This window comes from Harpia harpyja, chromosome 9, assembly GCF_026419915.1.
Source record: "Harpia harpyja isolate bHarHar1 chromosome 9, bHarHar1 primary haplotype, whole genome shotgun sequence".
Taxonomy (NCBI): Eukaryota; Metazoa; Chordata; class Aves; order Accipitriformes; family Accipitridae; genus Harpia; species Harpia harpyja.
The window spans coordinates 25,087,775-25,109,056 of record NC_068948.1 but is presented as its reverse complement, the minus strand read 5'-3'; the positions used below and the strand labels follow the sequence as shown (position 1 = coordinate 25,109,056).

The 21,282-nt window shown below is 47.3% G+C and overlaps 1 protein-coding gene across 8 annotated transcripts; it reads right to left on the bottom strand.

Moving 5' to 3' along the window:
• Nucleotides 1-275: 275 nt before the first annotated feature.
• Nucleotides 276-21,280, bottom strand: PIAS3 (protein inhibitor of activated STAT 3). Of its 8 annotated transcripts, XM_052796537.1 has the most exons (16): nucleotides 20,961-21,245; nucleotides 19,817-19,874; nucleotides 18,718-18,987; nucleotides 16,067-16,532; nucleotides 12,152-12,236; nucleotides 11,375-11,425; nucleotides 8,814-8,904; nucleotides 7,162-7,296; nucleotides 6,887-6,992; nucleotides 6,197-6,270; nucleotides 5,519-5,679; nucleotides 4,917-5,053; nucleotides 4,316-4,487; nucleotides 3,843-3,976; nucleotides 2,615-2,652; nucleotides 276-1,833 (listed from the first exon to the last, which is right to left on the bottom strand). In XM_052796537.1, the coding sequence occupies exons 4-16, from the start codon at nucleotides 16,527-16,529 to the stop codon at nucleotides 1,564-1,566; spliced, it is 1,917 nt and encodes a 638-aa protein (XP_052652497.1). In that variant the 5' UTR covers nucleotides 16,530-16,532; nucleotides 18,718-18,987; nucleotides 19,817-19,874; nucleotides 20,961-21,245; the 3' UTR covers nucleotides 276-1,563. The 8 variants fall into 8 exon arrangements, 6 of the variants coding, with proteins under 6 accessions (XP_052652497.1, XP_052652496.1, XP_052652495.1 ...); XM_052796536.1 differs by lacking the exon at nucleotides 18,718-18,987 and having other exon boundaries at nucleotides 20,961-21,247; XR_008236601.1 differs by lacking the exons at nucleotides 18,718-18,987; nucleotides 19,817-19,874 and adding an exon at nucleotides 3,551-3,680 and having other exon boundaries at nucleotides 1,751-1,833; nucleotides 20,961-21,262.
• Between the last annotated feature and the right edge of the window lie 2 nt (nucleotides 21,281-21,282).

The window sequence follows — 21,282 nt, the reverse complement described above, 5'->3', positions numbered from 1 at the left end:
TGAGCTAAGCCCATGGCAAGCCAGCCCGGTACCTTGGTGCGATCTCATTCAGAACTGCCCTCCAGCAGGGGATTTCAGGAATGCGGAAGTTCAGAAACTCCAAAAACCCATTCAGAGGTGTTTGGGAGCACATGCAGGCGAGCCAGGGCCAAGAGCCCCGCACTCTTTTGCCCCCCAACTCCTGCTCTTCACACCAGAGCAGAAGCAGCAGCAGTTTGGCTCCTGCTAAACCAGAGCAGCTCCACACGGCCAGTCACCACACAAATCAGCAGATCTTCAGGATTTAACAGCTTTATTGCATTAAAATATTTACCACGATTACAAGGAATAGGAAATCGTCCAAGCAGAATATTGTGCGCTGCTCCCCCATCCCGACCCACCAGCATGGACACTGCTTTGAATTTCAGGGAAGGAGCAGTTTAAAAAAAAAAAAAAAAAAAAAAAAAGGTGCTAAAAAAATTGCTACATGTGATACCTCTCCACACTCAGCCTTGCCATGAGCCACACCACCTGTCTGCCTGTCGCTGCAGGAATTCGGAGATGAGCTTGGCAGCAGGCAGCAAGCCTGTTTGGACACTCACAAAGCAGCAGGTACATTGCTGTAGAGGTTACAAACTAAAGAATACATTTAAATACATAAATAATTTGTGCAACGGGTGATGCGTCGTCCCTGGAGATGACACAACCTTCATTTAGTCCTCACGTAGATAGAGAGACAGGGGAGTCTTTGGAGTTTCATATGTACAAAAGCTGCAACTGAAAATATAGATCATCTATTTGTTCTCTGTACAGGTCTGCACTGGAAATATTTAAAAGGAGGAAAACAAATCTACATTTTTTTAAAAAATATATCGTAATTACAACTGAGACAGTACTGTCACTAGAGGGACAGGCAGGAGGCAGCAGCATGGGCAGGGCACCCGCACCGCCTCCCTTCCGGGTCGCTCACCTCACCCTGTCCTCATCCACGGCAGCCCCGTTTGCATCTGCTCGCCCCACTCCCCGCCACCTTCTGTTAAAAATGAGGATTAATTTCCAGGGGGGGACTTGGGAGGCAGCCACAGCCAGCCCCAGCCTCACTTGTGAGGGTCCACGGGGGGTTTGGGTGGGTGTATGTGCAGGACTTGCTGCTTCTGGGCAGCGGGTGCTGCTCCCGCGGCAGTGGGGCGGTTGAATTATCCTCCTCAGCTCTTTGATATCTGTAGCAGAATCCTACATTATATAAATGGTTTTAAAATACTTCTTTAAAGTCATGGGGTTTGGTTAACCCTCAGAAACAGGCCCTCCCCAGAACATCCCAACGGAGCACATGCATGCACTGATACAGCCGTGGGACGTATCCTTCCTAACAGAGGAGGACTGGAAACCACCAGCGCAAGGCCTGGGGGCACTGGTTACACTGCGGGGAGATGGCCTCAGTCGAGAGAGGAGAGACACAACCAAAGCGTTCTTGGTCAGGTCCTTCCAGCCCCAGAGAGGGAAGCCAATCCCTAAGGCAGCTACTGGAAACCTGCCCTTGTCTCCCATCCCCGGTAGAGGGAATAACAGCCATTCAGCATGGGCTTAGTCCAGGGAAATGATGTCTGGCCTGCAGCCCGGGAGCGCCGCGTTGCTACTTATTGTCCCGTTGTGTCCGTGGCTCTCTCGCAGTGCGCTGGTGGAGACGATGCTGCTGATGCGGCCACCAGCAGGGCTGATGGCGCTGTGAGATCCTGCCATCACAGGGGCCAGGGGATTCATGTTTATGAAGTGGCTAGACGTGCCTCTGTACTGGAAGAAATGGCCGAGCGTGTCCTGCTCATCCAGGGAGGTGATCACGGAAGGGCTGTAATGCTGCCAAGCAAAGGAAAACCCCTGATCAGCTCACAGTACCCACAAAACGCCGGCCCCAGGCCCAGGCAGCCCTTCAGAGAGGGCATGCGCCCACAGAGAGGACAGGTCGCGCAGGGATCACTCCCAGAGCTCCCCAGATCAATGTACCAGTTTACCAAGACTGGCCCTGAACCATTGACACCCGCTGCCTCCTGTCAGCACAACCCAGTGCAAGCGCAGGCTTCAGAGGTGAGAATGGCAGAGAAAAGACACGCGGCAGCAGCAAGAAATAAAGCCCAGCACAGAGAAAGAAGATGGAGCCTACAGTGACCACCCTGAAAAGCCACACGTGCGTGGATCCATGCCCTACACCGAGCCACCTCTGCACAACGCAGACAGGACAAATCAACTCTTGGCGACTGTCGCCAAATCCCACCGCTTTCTACCCTTGCTCTCCAACGTCTGCATGGATTCAGCCCCAGAGAAGCAAAACACTTCCACCTCCGAGCCCTCGGCAATTCTGAATTTGCCCTAGTGAGGCAGACTCAAGAAAGCGGATACTGTGAAAGAGGAGAGGTGCTGGGCAGACACTAAGTGTCTCCCTGCAGTGTCAGGCAATGCCCGTGCAACCGCAAAGCTGGCACCCCCACCGCTGTCCTACAACAGTTCTCACAGAGGAAGAGGATGGAGGAGGAGGAAGGTTGGCTGAGTGAAGAGGGATGCGTTTGCCAGTCTGCAGATTTGGCAAGGAGAAAAGAAAAACAAAAACAAAACAAAAAAAACCACCAAAAACCCAACTTACCTGATTTTCAGTTTGAAGGAAGGAAAACAAATCCAGACCTAGAAAAATAAAAAGGGGAAAAATAAATCTCTTGATGGTAAATAAACTTCTTGGCAGGAAGGGGAGCCAAACCACGCTAACGGAGAGACAGAAACAGATGGGTTCAGGCTGCTTCCAAGTACTAGATACCACAATATTGTCAGCTCCAACTCCATCACAAACTCCAGCTCTGTTCCTACAGCCCCCCTGTAACTCATCGTGTGGCCTCAGCAATGAAACAGCACAGGGCCAATTAAATTTCACTTCTCTAGAGCTGTCGCGGGGCCTGGCACCAAAACCAAGTTCCAGCAAAGCTCAGCAAATCACAAAGGGCTCAGTCAGCACAGCCCCGACCAGGCTGGCAACACCACGACACTTTGAACCGCTCTGCTTCAGGGTCTTGACCAAACTCACTCCATCAGACAGCAACCACACATGCATCAAATCGGGCACGAGGGACACGTGAACTGCATGCAGGACAGAGAGTATTTTCAGGTCTCTACTGCTGACCTGATGGGTAGACTCAAGCCCATCGCCTCATCTCTCTGGATAGCAGCCTCCCTGCCTGTAAAATCAGGCTTTACGCACAAGCGTGGCATAAATAACTCCTGTAAAGCACATGGGGATTCCCAGAGCAGGGCGTTCCTGGGAATGGTTTATTATTCCCCTCTAAGCAGGAAGGGAGAGTTTACTCCTCAGTCATGGACATGAGTCCCTCTCTTTCATTCTGCTGGGTTAGGACACACAACCTGTATCACAACCTGCCAGCCAGGAACAACAAGAGCCCACGAAAAGAAGTCACAGCCTCATTCCCTGGTGGCCCTGGGACACGCTAACCAGCCAAAACCTGGGTCGTTCCTACCTGTGATCTGTAATTAACAACCCGATTTCAAGCTCTTCTGCCAGTCAAGATCTCACCTGCAGGCCCCTAGAGAAATCTCTCTGGAGTCATGCCCCAGGAGGTAGGTACTCTAGTTTCCTTCTTCCTTCTTCTGTGTTGGGCCAGTGAACTCTGTCACTCAAAAATACTTGCTCTGTTCTGCAGGAGCTGCCAGGCCAAGAAAGACGAAGTGTGTGCGTGACCCAAAGGCCTCCATAGCTCAGTGGAATAGAAGGCCAGGGCACCAGATGTTACAGCCAGCTGCTTAGTCTGGTAAACTGGTACAACTGTGTGTATTTGGTAAATGCTGCCAGAGGTCTTGGTTGTTACCTTGAAGCTCTGAGGGCACCTGGTAGGAAGGATGGTAGTCAGGAACGGGGAGGTTGGAGAGATAGTCACTGCCAAGAGCTGCCATGGGAGGACTTCGAAGCACAGAAGACGGCTGGTGATCAATACTTAATACCCTGAAAGAGAATACAGACCCAATGAACCTTAACAAAAGCAGAACGGCATGCTGAGGGCAAAATTCCTTTGTTGGTTATCGCCAAAATAAACCCCTGACGCTACCGTACCTACAGCAAAACCAAGCCCTCCCTCCTCCCCCATCCCGTGGTCAATGAGCTGTGTCACCTCACCCTGGCCAGATGTGGAAAGCAGCAGCAATGCTTCCCAGGGAAAGAGCAGACTCGGATCCGGTTACTGCGACGGCATCAGCATTCAGGAAAGGAAGCAAGCAGAGAGCAGGAAGCACAACAAGCCAAAGCCCAGCAAAGCGGGGGGGTCGGGTTCCTGCGCTGCCTTACCCCTTGGGCCCAGCTGCTGTCGGAAGAGCCACGCTGGAGACCGGGCACTGCTTCTTGGCAGGCGGCTCCTCCTCATCCGATGAGCTGTCCAGAGTGAGATCAATAACCTCCACTTTTTTTTTGCCCTCCGACGAGTTCTTGCCCTCGGAGCTCACAGTGTAAAGGGAGCTGGCTGCAGAGGAAAATCAGCCATCAGCTTCAGCTGCTGAAATGGAGACGAGTGAAACACTGCTGCCTCTACAAGCACGACAACCCTGCCATATACTCGGGACTTCGAAACAGCTTGTAGCAAATCCACACCCCATCCCAGAACAGAAGCATACCCACACTAACGGCCAGGTCTCCATAGCCCACCTGGAATTAATGCTGCAGTTTCAAGAGGAACCTGCATTTTTCATGCTTTTTGTAGCACTTACTCCACAGTGGTTTGCTAAGTGCCTGTCATGCTCCTGGTATTTCAGTGTGATCCCAAATACCGGCTCCCAGATGGGATCTGAAACACTCCAAATGTTGCTTTGTAAATGTAAAAATTGTAAGTGTAAACATTGCTTTGGCAAAAAAAGACATCCAAAACCAGAACTGGTGACCAAAGCTCCCATACCCTCAATCCCACTGAACGCAGACGTCTGGCACACCTCCTGGTTCTCCTTCTTCGGCTTCATGGGGCACCAGGAGCCATCCTCCATGAACTGTATCTCATCACAGTCCGTGCAGGAGTTCAGGATTTCCATGAACAACCTGCCGGGTGAAAGCACAAGCTGGGGAGAGCAAACACTACAAGGACTCACACATAAACACACGCACACGGACGGCAGAAATGACGCGGGACTGATGGTGCTCAGGAGTTGGGTGAAAAGGGGTACGAAGAATTACTATTCTAAAATCTGTGCCGTATCACCTGCCAGTTTAGTTTTACGATGGGCTGATGTACACAGGAGGGCTCTGTTCAAACCCCGGTAAGCAGGTTCCCTCATTACTGCCTCTGCAGAGACTTCCAGCAAGGAAGCCAAGACTTTGACAAAGGCTTCTTGTTCTTCAGGAGAAATCTCTCCAGATGGGCATCAAAGCAGTTTAGGGAATGAAAATCAGATTTTAAGTTATTCAAGGCTGTAACTTGTCTATATATGCTAGCATTAGAGGATAAGCCTTAAAAGAAAAACATTATCCAGGCTAAAGACTGTGTAAGAAGCCTGCTCAGCTCACCCGTCGATTATCAGGTTGTCGTACGGGGCTTTCTTATCACACACAGGACAAGTCCATGTGGGTTTCTTCTCATTCATTTGAAGGTACAGCGCTGCGTCGAAGCACTGGAGGTGGGTGCATGTGGTGGCTCGGCAAGGCACAATCAGCCTCATCTTACCCAGCTAGGGGACAAGAAAGAGGAAATTAGGCTGGTTTCGTACTAACCACCTCTCACAGCACGAAGTAAAGCCAGCGGTGTTATTCCCTGCTTATTCCCTTTTCTCCCCTGCCCAGCACTCTAGCATGTTTAACAAGAGGTTAAACTACATGTCAATGAAGAATTAACATGTGAGAGAAAACAAGCTTTCCTGAGGGTATTTTTGCATTTTGTTTTGGTTTTAAGCTCACTTCTACCTCAAACACATGCTAATAGCAAAGCTGAAAGACAAGGATCAGGTCAACAGAAGACATTTTTTGGCTAGGCAGTTTAGGCCAACAAACTTGGCAATTTTTTTATGTGTGAAAGAAAGCGGTTCTGCTTTTATTTAGGAGTCAAAGCTGACTTTTCAACAAAAGCAGGGCTGCAGCAGCATTAGCTCTCGTCTCACTACAAAGCATTCCTACGCAACGGTAAGGTAAAGCGGGAAGCTGTTCACAAAGGCCTGTCCAAGAAAAATGAACAAAAATGTAGAAACCTACTGGACACATCAGGGAAACTCGTAAGCTCGTTGTAGCTATCTCACTGTCAGGATCAGCTGTTAGTTTTTCTTTGACTGAAAGAAGAGGAGGGGAAAAAAGGTCTCCTGTCAACATCCTCCTTCTTTTACATGCATAAATATGTACAGACATGACTTCTAATTTGCACCATGACACTTATTATGCAAACTACAGGCAGGTAATGCTTACAGCAGCAGACACTATTACTACTATTAGGTTAACAGCTCCGGCAAGTCTCCTTAGCTGGACCAAAGAGACAGTCCCTACCTTAAAAGATTTTACACCCTTCCTGTAAAATGACAGCCCAGGGGAAATATTTGGTTGTAGGGCAACAGCGTACAATTTGAGCACAAGCAGCAATGGCACCACTGCTGCTCACGGGACATGTGTTTTAGAAGTATCACAACCGAGATGGGCAGCAATCTAAAGGACAGTTTGATTTAGAGCTTTGTTGAATGGCATCACTGAAAAATAATCCATTATCTTTACAGTCCTTACCTTCCCATCAGGTTCTCATCAACAGGACTTGGCAAGCGTGGGCAGGTTTGCAAGAAGGGGTGCACACAAAGACCTGCAACTGCCCTCGCTTGCTAATTCAGACCTGCTTTGTCTGCCCGGACTTAGCATAGGATCAGATCAAGCACAGTTACACCTTCACAAGGGGATACCTACTCAGGGCTCGCGAATGGTCTGGATTTCGGATGCCCTTGGCTCTTAGCTTCTGTAGCAGCGTTACTGACGTCAGCTGCTTCACCAGGTACACCGACAGAGAGTAGTTCTGTGGAAAAGAAGTTGACACTGCTCAGACCTAGAAAAAACCCACCAGAAAAGGAGAGGGCCCTCTGGGATCTGCACAGCTTGATGCTACTGCAAAAATGACCCAAGGCTGCAAACAACCGGTAGTTAAGGAACAGCAGCAAATGGGAAACAGCTTTCACCTCACTCACCCTGCCAAACTCTGAGGACCAGTTCACTACAATCGTGTTTGGGACAGTTGCCGAAAGTCGTGCCAATGGAGTGATATTGACGGGGCGGCTGGGTCTTTTTGGCTCTGCGCCGTTTTTTGTGGGTGGGAGATAACCCTGCAAAGGAAGAAAGATTACCTGATATAAAATTCTCTCCAAGGTGTAAGGCCACGTACAAACCCAATTACTTCATGGCACATTGCACCTCCATATATTTCATGTCACACCTTAGAGCTTGTATGAGAATTCCTCCACAAATTTCAAAGCAGTACATTATTATTCCTCAATGTCAAGAAATTAAGAATAAAGGTTCCCTCTAATATCCTTACGCTGACAAGCACACTAGAATCCCATCATAAGCTGAACCCCTCCACCAACACAGAACTGTCAGTCCAGGATGTGTTGGGCACAAATGGCATTGAATTAAAAACCAAATCCTACCCAGATCAATGAGGCTGGGAAGCTAAAAAATTACATCCTGTGAGAAATGTCACGTTGATCTCATTTTTGCTTCATTATATCCACATTCCAACTTGATTAGAAACCCATCCCATTACTCAGCCCAAGAGTGCCTTTTCTGTAATTCAGAGAGATTTACACCACCCTTTTTTCATCACCCTCAGTTAGACTGGGCAGCTTGAGACTGATTCAGCAGCCACTCATCACGGTTTAAGCAGAAGTAAAACAAAAAAAGCGTTCCCATTGAGCTGCTGTGCTGCGCACAGCCCGCACAAACAGCTTCTCAGCTGCAGATGACTCATCCAAATGAACTAAAGAAACCTTATCTGTGAGCAGAAGCTGGGGGGGACCCTTTAGCCATCTTGCATCTCATATGCACTTCCCTCTTTCTGCCCCACGAGGCCGGAAATGACCTCTCTCTATTTTTATTTTTATTTTTTAAAGCAGGTTATTAATTGTCTCGGCCCAAACCAGACAGAATATCTGAGGCAAAAAATGCAAATCTCTAAAAATATTACGGGAGCGGCTCAGGCAGAGCATTAGAGGCTGTTCTGCAGGTTTGATTGCAAAAGGTGCCAGCTATAATGGAGCAAAGCCAGCGTGCGACAGTTGACAGGGAACTGGCCTAAGACTGTCAAACCTCTGATGCTTTTCCTAGCTGTGACACTGAATCACATCCCTTTTTGGACTGTAAACTGGGGCAAGCACTATTTCTTATTATGTTTTTACACATTACCCAGCACAAAGGACCCCAGCCTTGACTGGAACATCTAGGTCTTCCTGCAATGCAATAAACTAAAGGCAGTGCCATTATTCCATTTATCTCAGATTTTACTCTGCATTTTTATTATCAAGTTTCTTGTCAAAAGAGGCATGCAAAAAAACCAGACAGGGAATCTGCTGGTTTAAAAACCAACCAAACAAACAAAAAATCAGCCCCAAAGTTTGCATATTCTTCTACTTAAAGCCCACACTCCTTGAATCAAAGAGCAGCTTTCATCACCAATCCACAGCCCTGTAATATGAAATCACTTTTCGCTCTAACCACACCATTTCTTCAAGTCAGTCTTTAATTTCCAGAAAATACACTCCCACTGCACTCACTAGAAGCTGCAGCTGTGTAAAAGGGCAGACTTTAGTCTACAACATACTAAGAAGAAATAAGATTTACTCACAGGCAGGGGACAGAGTTTTCCATTGACCTTGACAAATAAGTTAGGAGGGAAGTAATCTTCTTGGGGACAGCTGGTTTCACACAAGCAAAACCTAAGAAGCAGGAAGGAGAAACTAGCAAGTGAGTGGTGACACTTGCAAAAAATGGCAGCCAAACTTCCCTTTAAAAAGGGAAAAACATTTTCCAAGCAGAACAGATCAATGGCTGGAAAACACTTAAGCAGATGAACAGCCCTACACGTGTTTCAAACCCTACGCGCAGCAAAAGCGATACAAGAAACAAGACAGAAAAATGCCAGCAACTTAAAACAACTGCGAACGTGCATGCTGTGAAGCGTGCAGGGACAGGGCTAATTTTTTTCAGCCCAGATGACAATTTAGGCTATCCAGAATCGACGTTTCAAAGGCAAAGTGTATTCCTCTGGCCTAACATCATTCCAAGAATGACACAAACCGAGCTCCGGGTTCAAGCAGTACAGACAGCTAACCCAGGTGCCATTTAGGATGAAGAAGGACTGCCATTCAGTCTGGCCACCCTGATATAATTCCCACACCAGCAGCGTTGTATCAGATGGTTTAATCCAGGTTTGGGCACAATCACGTGCAACTTCACCTATAGATTCTGCAGCGCTTCAAGATGCAAGGAACTACATCTGTTTAAGTTACCCAACACAAGCACCTGAGGAACTAAAAAGTTATATTTGACCCAAAGTGAATCTTGCAATAGGACAGACTGGTTACTGTTTGGACTCTCTCAAACCTCATCCACCACCGCTCGATATCCTACCATTGCCTCCCTCATCATAGAATTGGAGAGTCATTTAGGTTGGAAAAGACCTTTAAGATCATCGAGTCCAACCATCAGCACCAGCAACCCAGAATGGGCTCTGCTTCAAATCCTAATCCCATTTAATCAGATGGCCGTGCGCTCTATTTTCTCTCAAAGGAGGGTGCTCCGCCAGAGACGACTCCCCATGCTGAAACCACAGTCCTGCTGCGTAGTCATGAGTCAGACTGTGACCTCGTCCGGCTTTTTCTGAGCTGCAAGATCAAGCCCTGGCATGTCACGCCGACACAGAGCCACACCACCAATGTTCTCAAAAAATAAATCTGATCTTATTGTTCTTTAACCTCTCTCTGCTTGCCAAATGAAACAAAGAATAAAATTGAGAGTTAATCTTTTTCTTGCTTGGCAACATGAGAATACTGCATATGCTGAAGCATATCAGCAGGAGAGAAGAAATGGTCCCACCGTCATTTTTAACTCCTGCACTAAAGTTTGCTGAATAAAGGTTCACTTCTTCAGGTGAAGGGATGCACTCTGGACACCCAGGAGACTCCTGAAAGTTTCCTGGTGGACTGTTTGGTAAACTCTGTTTCATCTCCAATATCCAAAACACAGTAAGAGACATATATACACACTGAAACCGGTCCTTCAAAAACACACATGGTGTTTTTCTGCGCTACAGAAGAGACATTTCCAAGCACCCACCTCCTGATGCATTTCAGGGAACAGGATGCCCGTATGCTTCACTCTACCAGCTCTGCGCGCAAGAGCAGAACAGATGGACACAGCAGGAAAACTGTGACTGTAAAGCCCCATATCAGAAAGACATTGTCACAGAATCATAATTAATATGGAACGCCCTCCTGAAAACCAAAAGGCTCTCTTTTGAATTAAATCAAAGACTTCAATTTCAAATAACCACTTTTCTTCAGACTTCCAGATATCATAACTAAAGCCCTAAACTCCTCATCACTTTTTTCTGAGAGTACAGCGGTGATTCTCTGTCTCTTTGCCAAGTTCAAACCCCTGATAATAAAATTTAATGTTTTTTAACCCTGCCAAGGGTTGAATGTTGGGCAGGAACCTCCTCAGTTCCTGTTCAGTGCCGCAAAACAGCATGGGTAGGCACTTAAATAACCACCCTGGTGCTGACTGCAAGAATCAGAGGGTAATCCGTGAGGTACTTTCAAGTATTTTCCTACTCACACTCTCCAACATGTCTTGCATTTTCCTGAGTAATAACTAGGTGGATATCAAAAAATGTCCAAATTTTAAGGTAATGTAGGTTTTGCCTTTTATTCTGCCTTTTGCAATGAATCTGCAATAAAGCAAATAATTAAAATGGAGAAGAGAAAGAAATGCGTTCTATATAAGTACACAAAGCTCTGAAAAAGATTAGATTTTACTACACTTAAAATTGAAAACACTCATGCGCAAGGCCATGTCACCTGTGCCAGCAAAGTGCCACCCAGAGAGAGAAGACAACACGAACACTCACTCAGCCTGAGTTCAGAAAGACCCTCTTAGTTTGGTGTTTCACATATAGAAACTCCCATATAGAAAACTCATATAGGTTTTCTATTCACTCCCATATAGAAACCAGAGTTCAGAATGCAGCACCAAACGTTTAAAATTTCCTCTGAGCGAATTGACACGCAACTGCAAACAAAATCAAGTGCTACAAGCACGATTCAGCAAAATCAAGGACAAATTAATACCAATGCACTAGCTCAGGGAACAGGACTTAATGCATTCATCAAAAAGACATTACCTTACCTTAATTGCACCTGTATAGTGTAATCACATTTGGCACCTGGTAAGATATCTCTGCAACAGAAAAGTTCTTAAGACTGTCAGCAGCACTTAACGGAGAATTACAACTACAACAGCCTAAAATTTTATTAAGTTATATTAATATTGATACATGTTAGTTGTACTATGAATAAAATCAGTGCAGCTGAATTGTAAAAACAAGTAATACCTGTCTGAACTAGCAGGCATAGTCCAAACAAGGACATAAAGCAAAAGCCCATCGAACAGAAGAGAGAGTGGTGGGAAAAGCAGAAAATCAACCTCAAAGGTTCTTCCTACTGCCGAGTTTTAAGAATATAATGCCAACTACAGGCTTGCCAGTACAAACAAATGATCATGTTTGTAAGCACAGGTGGAGGGTAGTCCTAAATTTTGGGATTAACTAGCATGTTTTTACCCTAATTACCACATTGTCTTTCTTCCATACAAGAATTCCACTCTGCAAGCTTTGAGGCAGGTCCTCAACAGCTGTAAGCAGCACAGCACCGCTGACATCAAGGAACTCCCCTTTCCACACCCAGCTTGGCATTTTATTCTCCCATACTGCACTGCAGCACAGAAACGTGAATTGTTTAAGATTCAGCGCTTCCTCCTATTCCAACTGTCCCTGACCTCCTCATCTGCCAGGCTCAGCTCATCCAAACTCTGCCCATTCTTCCTCCTGACTCCACTCCCCATTCTGCCAGGGAAGAACATGCAGCCACAGCAGGGAAGCATCCAGAGAGATGCCATTTCGCTTACCGGGAGGTGAGGATCTGTTGAACTTGCTGGGGGGTTAGAGCAAAGGTGAAGTGAGCTTCTTCAAACCGTTGACTGTTTGTTGAGGCTGAAAAAGAGAATTTAAGACAAATTACATCATCATTAAGTCATCCTTACCCCTGCAGGCGCCAAGGCTTGTCATAAACACAGGACAGCATCCTCTAAAAGCAGAACACAATCTGTCATCAAAAGGAACTGCAGTTCCCATGCAGGGGCCCTCCAAGTCCTTGACCAGGTAACCAAGCATCAGGTCTGTCTTTCAAGGTAGACATTCAGTTTCCATCATTTTATTTACAAGGAAAACTGAGGCCTGGAAAGTAAGGTGGCTTGCACAGATAGCAAATGGTGAGGAAATCGGGAAAACTGCCCGCTCACTCTCCTGGGTCTGCAACAGCCACCCGAGTCCACGACGAGCTGCACAACGCTTCCCAGGGATCAGCAGACAGGTTGGGAAGAGTGAGATCAAATGTGGAGCAAAGAGAATGCCAGAGGTCATCCATTGCCTTAGAAATTATAATAATTACTGTGGTTATGGAGTAAGTACAGTTGCCGAACAATAATCAGGCATTGCCATTTTCTCCTTGAGCACATGGTCAGAGTCATGGCGAATTTCCAGAAAACCAGCCATGCCCTTGATTAAAAATAAACACACGCAGAGAAACCCACATAATAGGAGAATCAAGAATTTTATGCGAGGGTTAGTGATGAGCACAGTAAAAACATTCTGTGCAAAATACATGTAAAAATAAACCAGGATTTCCCCCTCTCTTACCCCAACCTTAACCAAGTTACTACTTCTTTTATGCCTGAGCTTCTCCCTCAGTAAAACTGGCAGGTGTCTGCCTCCCTCACAACCACCATTAACTATTTTATTAATATTTGCAGAGTATCAGTAACCTAGAACGAAGACCACTGACATTGTAAGCCAGTGTAATTTGCAAAGAGCTGATTTGGCCTCTTCTGCACTCATTTTTACACCCATCAGGAGAAGTCCTGAGCAACAACAGCTCCCACCGGTGCTCTCTGGGACATGGAGCATCCCTGGGTCAGGAGACAATGAAGCTGAGGACTTTATCACAGTGGCATGTGTTAGTGTAAATCTCATATTTTGATCTTTTATTTATTTCAATGAGTTCGGTAACACTTGTGATGAGCTGGCCACAGCGTGACCATCCACAGCGACTATGGATCTGCAGAGGAGAAGGTTAGCTTCATCCTCTGTGCCACCTGCCTTCGGAGAGGGACACCCTTACGCTGGCCTCCCCAAAAAGCACATTCAAGAACAGATTCCTCAGTGGGGTGAGGGGTTTTGCTTCTCCAGCCTCCTGCAGCTCAGGAATTCGAGGAATGAGAGGCCCTGAGTTTCCTGGCAGATGACCTGCCAGATCTTCCCCAGGACGTGCAGCAGTGGCAACGGGCTGGCAGAAAGGACTGGAGACATTCAGAGGAATTTTGACCATCTTAGGACTTTCTGCCTAAGCCTTTCACTCCTCGATGACAAAATCTGATCCTGATTCTGTTCCAAACAGCGCCAGGGTAAAGCTGCTCAAAATTTGCAGCTTTCTCTGTTCTCTGCTGCCTCCATTTATAACTGATAACCAACCTCTACCTAACAAGCAATTTATAACCAGTGGTATTGCTCAGCTGACAGCCTTCATCCAACCCAGAGAGTAACACCGACATCTCCGAGATTCAGACATCTCCAAGATTCACAGTAACACAGCTAGAGGTTTCATACAGGATGGGGAGTGGGAAAGCCAAAGCCTGGATATTCCTCACTTGCAGCAAACAAAGCATGGACGGTCCAGGAGGCTTTATCATTAAACCCTGTGACACTGTCTCCACCCATTTTCACCCTCTCCATCCTGTTTTCATTTTTCCTTCCCACATATTGCTTATTTCTGACATTTTTCTGATACCACAACCTTCATATCTGGACACTTATAATAAAATTGCCCCAAGTAACTAAAATAAAAGAATGGGAAGGGGACATTTACACAGCTAAAGGGCGAAGAAAGACACAAACCACCAGAAGGCAAAAATAAAAGTCCATGATCCCCTAGGAATTACATAAAAACTCTTTCAAGTTCAAGCACCAACACATAAGGAAGGGAGTTTTATCAAGGGAGAGAAAAAAAAAAAAATCATTTCTTTTGCAAGGCGCATATCCCATTTCAGGGAAGAAGCTTAACCACAGGTTTTCTGAGAGATTGAACAAAGCCAAACCTAAGAAAAGGCAATTTTTAGCAAAACAGTAACAAAACCAAATCCCCCCCCCCAAAAACACATGGGTTTTGGTTGGAGTACAGACACACTTATCTTCACTTTAGCAAACATTACTATGTTTATATGAAAGGAAAACCACCCTGAATCCAAGCAAAAACCATTTAAAAGGCATAAGATGGGTGGATATAGTCCGAAGAGGCCAGAAGGGCTCAATCTAAAGTAAAAATACAACTTATTCTAAAAACCAGAAGAAATCTCCCTTCTTCATGGGCCCAGATCACCCCAAGTGCAGCAGCGCTTCCAAAATCACCAGCAATTACTGGGCTAACTCTATACCGTACGTCTCCCCACCAGCATTTTAAAGATTACAGCAAACACACAACTTTTCTGGAATTAAGCAAACACCAACATTTTCTCTTCCCTATTTTACAAATTTTACAAGCATCGGAGCACTCGGCCTCCACATCATGTCAAAAAACAAGCAGCTTTGCCCTTTTGCCGTACCCCATTTCGGCTCTTATTTAAGATCCCCGTTTGCTTCCTGCCTGACGTCAAGTTTTCTCATCACCACAGAGTCAACCTCTTCTCATCTTTGCAACCTTCAAGCTGGATCATTATGCATAAAACAGCTCATTAATTTTAGATATTGTAAGATTTTAGGACTACATGTTTGTTAACAATTAAAGCAGAATTAAGACTTAAAGGTGGCGGAGGATTTTGCTGGAAGTTGTAACACCAGTTGTTTGCAAAAATAACAAACCACTTTTTATAATTAACTCTCCTGGCATTCACTGATTTGTTCAGAAAGGGAGCCCATGCCAATTTATCCATGTTTTTATTCTCTTGGGATTAGGACCCAAATGCTGACATACCACAGACCAGAGAAAGCTTCACAATTCAGAACACAAAGAAAACCCGAGGCTCTATCAAGTGAAAACAGTAAATAATCCAAAACTTACATATATTTATAAAATATACACTTAACAGAAAAGGTGTCAGCTGGGAGAGAAATAGCCTTTTTCATGCAAATAAATTTGGAACAAGACTGACAAGCAACTAAAAGCTTCCACTTCTGGCAGCCCAGAGTTGGAAATTATCGGTTCAAACGATTTGAGGGCTGGAACACCTCTGCTATGAGGACAGGCTGAGAGAGTTGGGGTTGTTCAGCCTGGAGAAGAGAAGGCTCCAGGGAGACCTCACTGTGGCCTTTCAATAGTTATAAGAAAGATGGGGACAGACTTTTTAGTAGGGCTTGTAGCGACAGGACAAGGGGCGATGGTTTTAAACTAAAAGAGGAGAGATTCAGACCAGATGTCAGGAAGAAATGTTTTACGCTGGGGGTGGTGAGGCACTGGCCCAGGCTGCCCAGAGAGGTGGTCGATGCCCCATCGCTGCAGACATTCAAGGTCGGGTTGGACGGGGCTCTGAGCAACCTGATTGAGTGGGAGATGTCCCCACTCATGGCAGCGGGGTCAGACTAGGTGACCTTTAAAGGTCTCTTTCAACCCAAACCATTCCATGAGTCTATGAAATCCCACTTTCATGTGGATATCAGCCTTTTGAATCCACTCACACCACTCCTTGTTGAAAGGTCTCTAGCTCAAATCCTTCTATCTGAGCGAACAAAAGGAGCCTCCAAAGAACAAGAGGACTGAGCATTTTTGAACATACCTAACGTGGTGGGTTTTATCAACTCATCATAAACATCGTAGAAGGGCAGCCTCTTCATCTTGACATCCGGATGGACAGGGTGGATGGGTGGCGATAGGTGCTGAACGTCTGTCTCATGCTTGGGTCCCAGCACAGGCACCGGAGGCAGCAGAGCCGCCGGCACGGCGGCAGCAGCAGAGCTGTGGTCATAGGGCAGGTGACACACGGTGCCCTGTGTCAGCGCGGTGGCCGAAGGCAGTTGCCCTGCCTGAATGTGGAGCATTGACAAGTCCGAAGGGGTTAAGATCTTTCTCGGGAACCTCCGCCGGTACAGTTCTTTAATTTTCATCTGGACAGCCGGGCTGCAGCCAGATTTCAGCAGCTGTAAGGCCTTTGTGAGAAGTTCGTGCTTCCTTCCACTTTTGTTCCTTCCAGCAAAGCCCAAGAGAACTTGTAATTCTGATACCCTAAAGCTCATAACCATATGCTGCAAGAAAATAAAACGACCACCATTACAATCGCTGTGTGACAGACACAATCCAAAAACAAGCCATGGGTTCATTAAGGAAGATGGTGGAGGCCTTAAAAGAGACACTGTCAAGTTTGAAGTTCCCCTTGTCATCAATAACTCGTTATTAGCAGAACTGTAAATATTTAGATTTGGTTTTACTTTTAGATACTTTGCTTGGATCTGGAAATGCAAAAGGTAGCATTCACTTCCCGATTCAATGGAGCCCTGAGCAGTTCCTGACACCCAAATGGTTGTTAAATCACCTTCTCTTCGAATAAATGCTAACAATTTCTTGTAGGGTCAACATTGCATTTAAACTAAAGCTTTTGTACCTCTCTGGGTTTAAAGCTCTCGCTTTAAGTCTCCTTCAGGCTGGCTTAGAAAAGCCAAGCCCCAGTGTGACTGCAGAGGTTTTCAGCCGTTGCTTTTATTCTTTTATTTCTAAAATATACTTTGGGAATGCCCAGTTTTGGCCCGATATTCCTCTAAAGAGACACATCAGACATCGAATCTGAAAACAGACGTCAGTCATTAATGAGAAAGGCTGCAATTAAGCAAGAACATGCATCAGGCGCCACCTCTATACCTTGGCTGGCATCATTTATCAACCTGCCTCACTGACAGGAGTCTCCCCAAGAGCAACCTCCTAGTTCTCACCATGAGTCCAACAAGCCTGACAGGGTTAAGTTGAAAGATGCCCGAAGCGGAGAAAATAGAGAATTATTCCCATTTCACAGAAGGAAAAATAAAAAGGGTCTCAGAGACCTCTCCGCAGTCACACCAGGCAAGAGACCTAGAAACTCAGCTCAATCCTGCAGTCGTTCACAAAATCATCCTTCTCCCGAACTCATAATATGATTTTGGAATAACTTGTTTAAGCAGAAACATCCATGGGATGACAAAGAGTGCTGTGGAAGCACATATATACTTCTGTGCGTATATATACACACACAAATTATAGCACAATCTTTTCTTTCATGCAAGTAAAAGAGGGTTAAACCTGGGATAGGAGCAACTCCCAACACTCTCCCTTTTAAATAAGAAAAGGCACACAGAGTTTCACCACCACTCTGCATCTAGAAAGACATTTCCCTTTAGGCTCCCAAAATGCAACTGATTCAACAGTAGTAGAATTGTTCTCAAATTAGTTATAACTTCGTGGGGTTTAAATCCACAATTTCGGTTCCATGGAGGGGCTTCATCCGGCTGCAGTGGAGTAGAGGGGAAAGGTTGGCTTCTGTGAGTTCAGAAAAGCCAAAAAACTGCAACCCCTTTGATAAAAGAAATGCAAAATAAAAGCTGAAACCTCACCAGTTTAACAGGAGGCGTATTTTGCATTTGGATTGATTCTCAAATCCATCAGAGCTAGTTTTCCTTCAAGAAGAGCTGATGGGAACATCTCGACTTTACATCTTACAGACCAAGTTTTCTAGAGTCACTTACAAATACCGAATGAAGAGGCATGCCTCCATAATCTACAGGTCAAGCTTATTAGATAGTTAATTGATTCTGGTCTACGTGCCAAGGGGTTTTAAGGCAGTGTAATTCGCTGTATGAGGATTTTGTTACCCACGCGACGAAAACACAGCATCTTAGGAGGACAACGTGACAGATGTTCTACTTCCCAGTGGGGAAAAAAACAGGGAAGTATTTGGTAAAGCTATCAAAGCCAGCTCTGTCATTACAAAAAGTGCCATGTGGTCCCCAATACAGAACAGACACAGTGTCAGATTAAGGTTTCATGTAGAAAAAAGCACATCAAACCCTGCAGGTTGTGTGGGATTTGCTTATTACCTTTGCTGGGTGATACGTTCAAGAGAAGAATGATTAACTTTATTTTTTTTCCCCCTTTTTGGAGCCAGGAGAATTTGTTAGAAGCAGGAAACCTCTGCCTTTAAGAGGAAAAAGCTCAACTTGGGGTCTCTCAACTTTGATAGTGCCTGTTTTAAATACCTCTCAGAAAAGACACATTAGGGATGCACATTTATCAAATATTCCTCTTACCAACTCCCTCCCCTTTTGCAACAATCATTGTAAAAGAACCAACCTCTTCCCACACCTATTCCTCCTAAAAATCCTCCAGAGTCCTTCAACTGGCAGGAGATTAGTGTAGCATGGCTCACCAGCACGAGATTCACATTTATTGTTAAAAAACACTTGCATTCGTGACATAGGATGGCTGTGTCACCACCGCTGCAGCAGCTGTGGACTCTTATCTACCCCTGAAGCCTCTCCGATTACCGCTCAGAGCATCAGAGCAGCAGAAAAAACCTCTCTTTGTTGCCGTAAGAGTTGGCAATCGAGAGCTCTCAGAGGGCACCTGAGGCTTGGGTAGCGGCTGGATCTGCAGCAGACTCAAGTCTGATCGTGCTGCTGTTGAACAAGGCACATCCGCAAACTTCTTCTCTGTCCAGGGGAGTCACCGTTCGGTCTTTTAAATAAAGGAAAGTGTCTTAAGCCAACTACGGGCTTTATAAGGAGAAATCATTTCGTTTTCAACTGGCTCGTCTTGCTTTTACAATGAGACACAGATGGTAAAAAGCTTAAACAAACTCCTGGCAAGGAAACCAGAAAGGGGGTTAGGGGAGATGGACAAGGGAAAGGAAGCAGAAATTCAAAAGTAAACTGGAGAAGCCTCAAAGGGCTGGCACCCGGGGACAGGGGCCAAACCCCAGAGATGTAAACCTGTGCACTAAGCTACACCTAGTCTTAAACCACAATTCCTCTGCAGGGATTTATCCGCAGAGGGAGCGGAGCAGAAAACATTACAGACACGTCGCCCTGGGTCACGCTCAGCTTTACCGTTTGCTAAACTATGTCCCCAAATTGCAGGATTACAGACGCGGTTGCTGGAGCTCAACTTCTGCGCAGTCCCAAGTCACCCAGTTACAATTATCGGAACCAATTTCTCCGCTAATACTGTTAATGTTTTGCCACTTGATAGGGCTCCTGTTGTAGTCAGGCTTAAGTTTTAGGGGAGGGAGAAAGATCACACCATAAAGCTGTATCAAAATTTGGACAGGGCACTGCTGGAAAGATTACAGATAAATATTACTCTGGAGAATTATGTTCTTGCTATGGCTGGCTGCCAAAAAGGTGCCAGTTCCCAAATGTCTTACTGTTCCCAGCACGGGGAAGGGGGCAGGACTCCTAGGCCACTTCAGCCAGCTAAGACCTATATTCCAGCCTGTGGGGGAAAAAATATTAAACCACCAACAAGGAGAGAAAAAAAAAAAAAAATCAGCTTTGGAATTAGTTACCAGGGGCAATTTCATATTCCACAGTCTGGTGGGCAAAGGTGGTGACACACTCTGACTCCTAAAAAAACGAGAAAAAGAGAGTGGAGGGAGATGAAACCCCATCCAGCTGTGAGCACTGGTGCAGCACTACCATGTTACACGGTCTCTGCTCCCTCGTCCCATACTGCACCCCAAACCTGCCTCCGCATCATCCCCTCTCCAGCCTGCGGTCCTTTTCTGCTCCCCTACCTTCTCCCTAGCATCCTTCAAGGCTCTGAACCACTCCGGCTCTCGGCTCTCCCATCCTTTGGGTTTCTATCTCTCTCTCCATGGCTCTGCACTTCCAAAGCCCCCCAAGGTCTTTCAGCCCCTCTTCTCATGGACAAGCCCACCAGGCTCGCTGCCGTACTCGCCAGCTTCACCCGTCGCTCAGTGCACAAAGGTTCTGACCCCGGCACCCTCGCTACAGCCCCTTTGCTCCGGTGGTCCCTGTACCTTCCCCCCATGGCTCTGCCCCCAAGTCAGGATCCCCTGGCTCACCTCAGCCCCCCTGTGCACTCCAACCCCAGAATCCCCATCCCTCCTCACCTCTGCACCCCACACCGGCTGTCCCCACAGCCCCACACCTCGCTCCCCCCACCCCACAGCCCCCCAGCTGGCTCCCACCCCTCTTCGTCCACCACTGCCTCACACCCCAGTACAGCCCTAACCCCTGCCTCTGCCACCCCACAGCCCCCTGTCCCACAGCCCGACACGGCCACCCCATCTGTCTGCAAAACATCCCCAGCCCCACACACCTCCTTGGGCCCACTGCAGAGTCCCCCAGCCCCACACATCCCCCTGGCACCATGCATCCTCTCAGTCCCCCACATCCCTTCAGCCCCAGGCTGCCTGATCCCCAGCCCCAGACATCCCCTCAGCCCCACACTGCCTGGCCCCATCCCCACAGACCCCTCAACCCCACACTGCCTGGCTCCATCCCCACAGAGCCCCTCAGCCCCACAGACCACCTCAGCCCCACGCTGCCTCACTCCATCCCCACACCCCCCTCAGCCCCGGCCTCAGCCCCGCACTGCCGGGTCCCGGGTCCCGGGTCCCCGGCCCCCGGCGCCGCTCGGCTCCCGCCCGCCCCGGCGCCGCTCGGCTCCCGCCCGCCCCGCCGCACCTTCAGCTCCGCCGCCTCCGCCATCTTGGGACATGGCAGCCGCCGCGCAGGGACCGAGGCAAACTCCGCGCCCCGCCGCGGTCGCACGGCGCAGGGGACGGGGAGAGGGAGCGGGGGCGGGGCGTAGGCAGGGAGCGTCGCGCAACTCCGCGCCAGCCGCGCAGCCTCATAGCCACGCCCACTTTCCCTTCGCCACGCCCACTCCGCCTCGCCCTGCCCCGCCCCCGGGACGGGATGGGAGGGCCCTGCGCCGAGGGGTAACGGGTCCCGTATGGACTGGGAGGGGGACTGGTCCAGAATGGGACTGGTGCTATATAGGTCT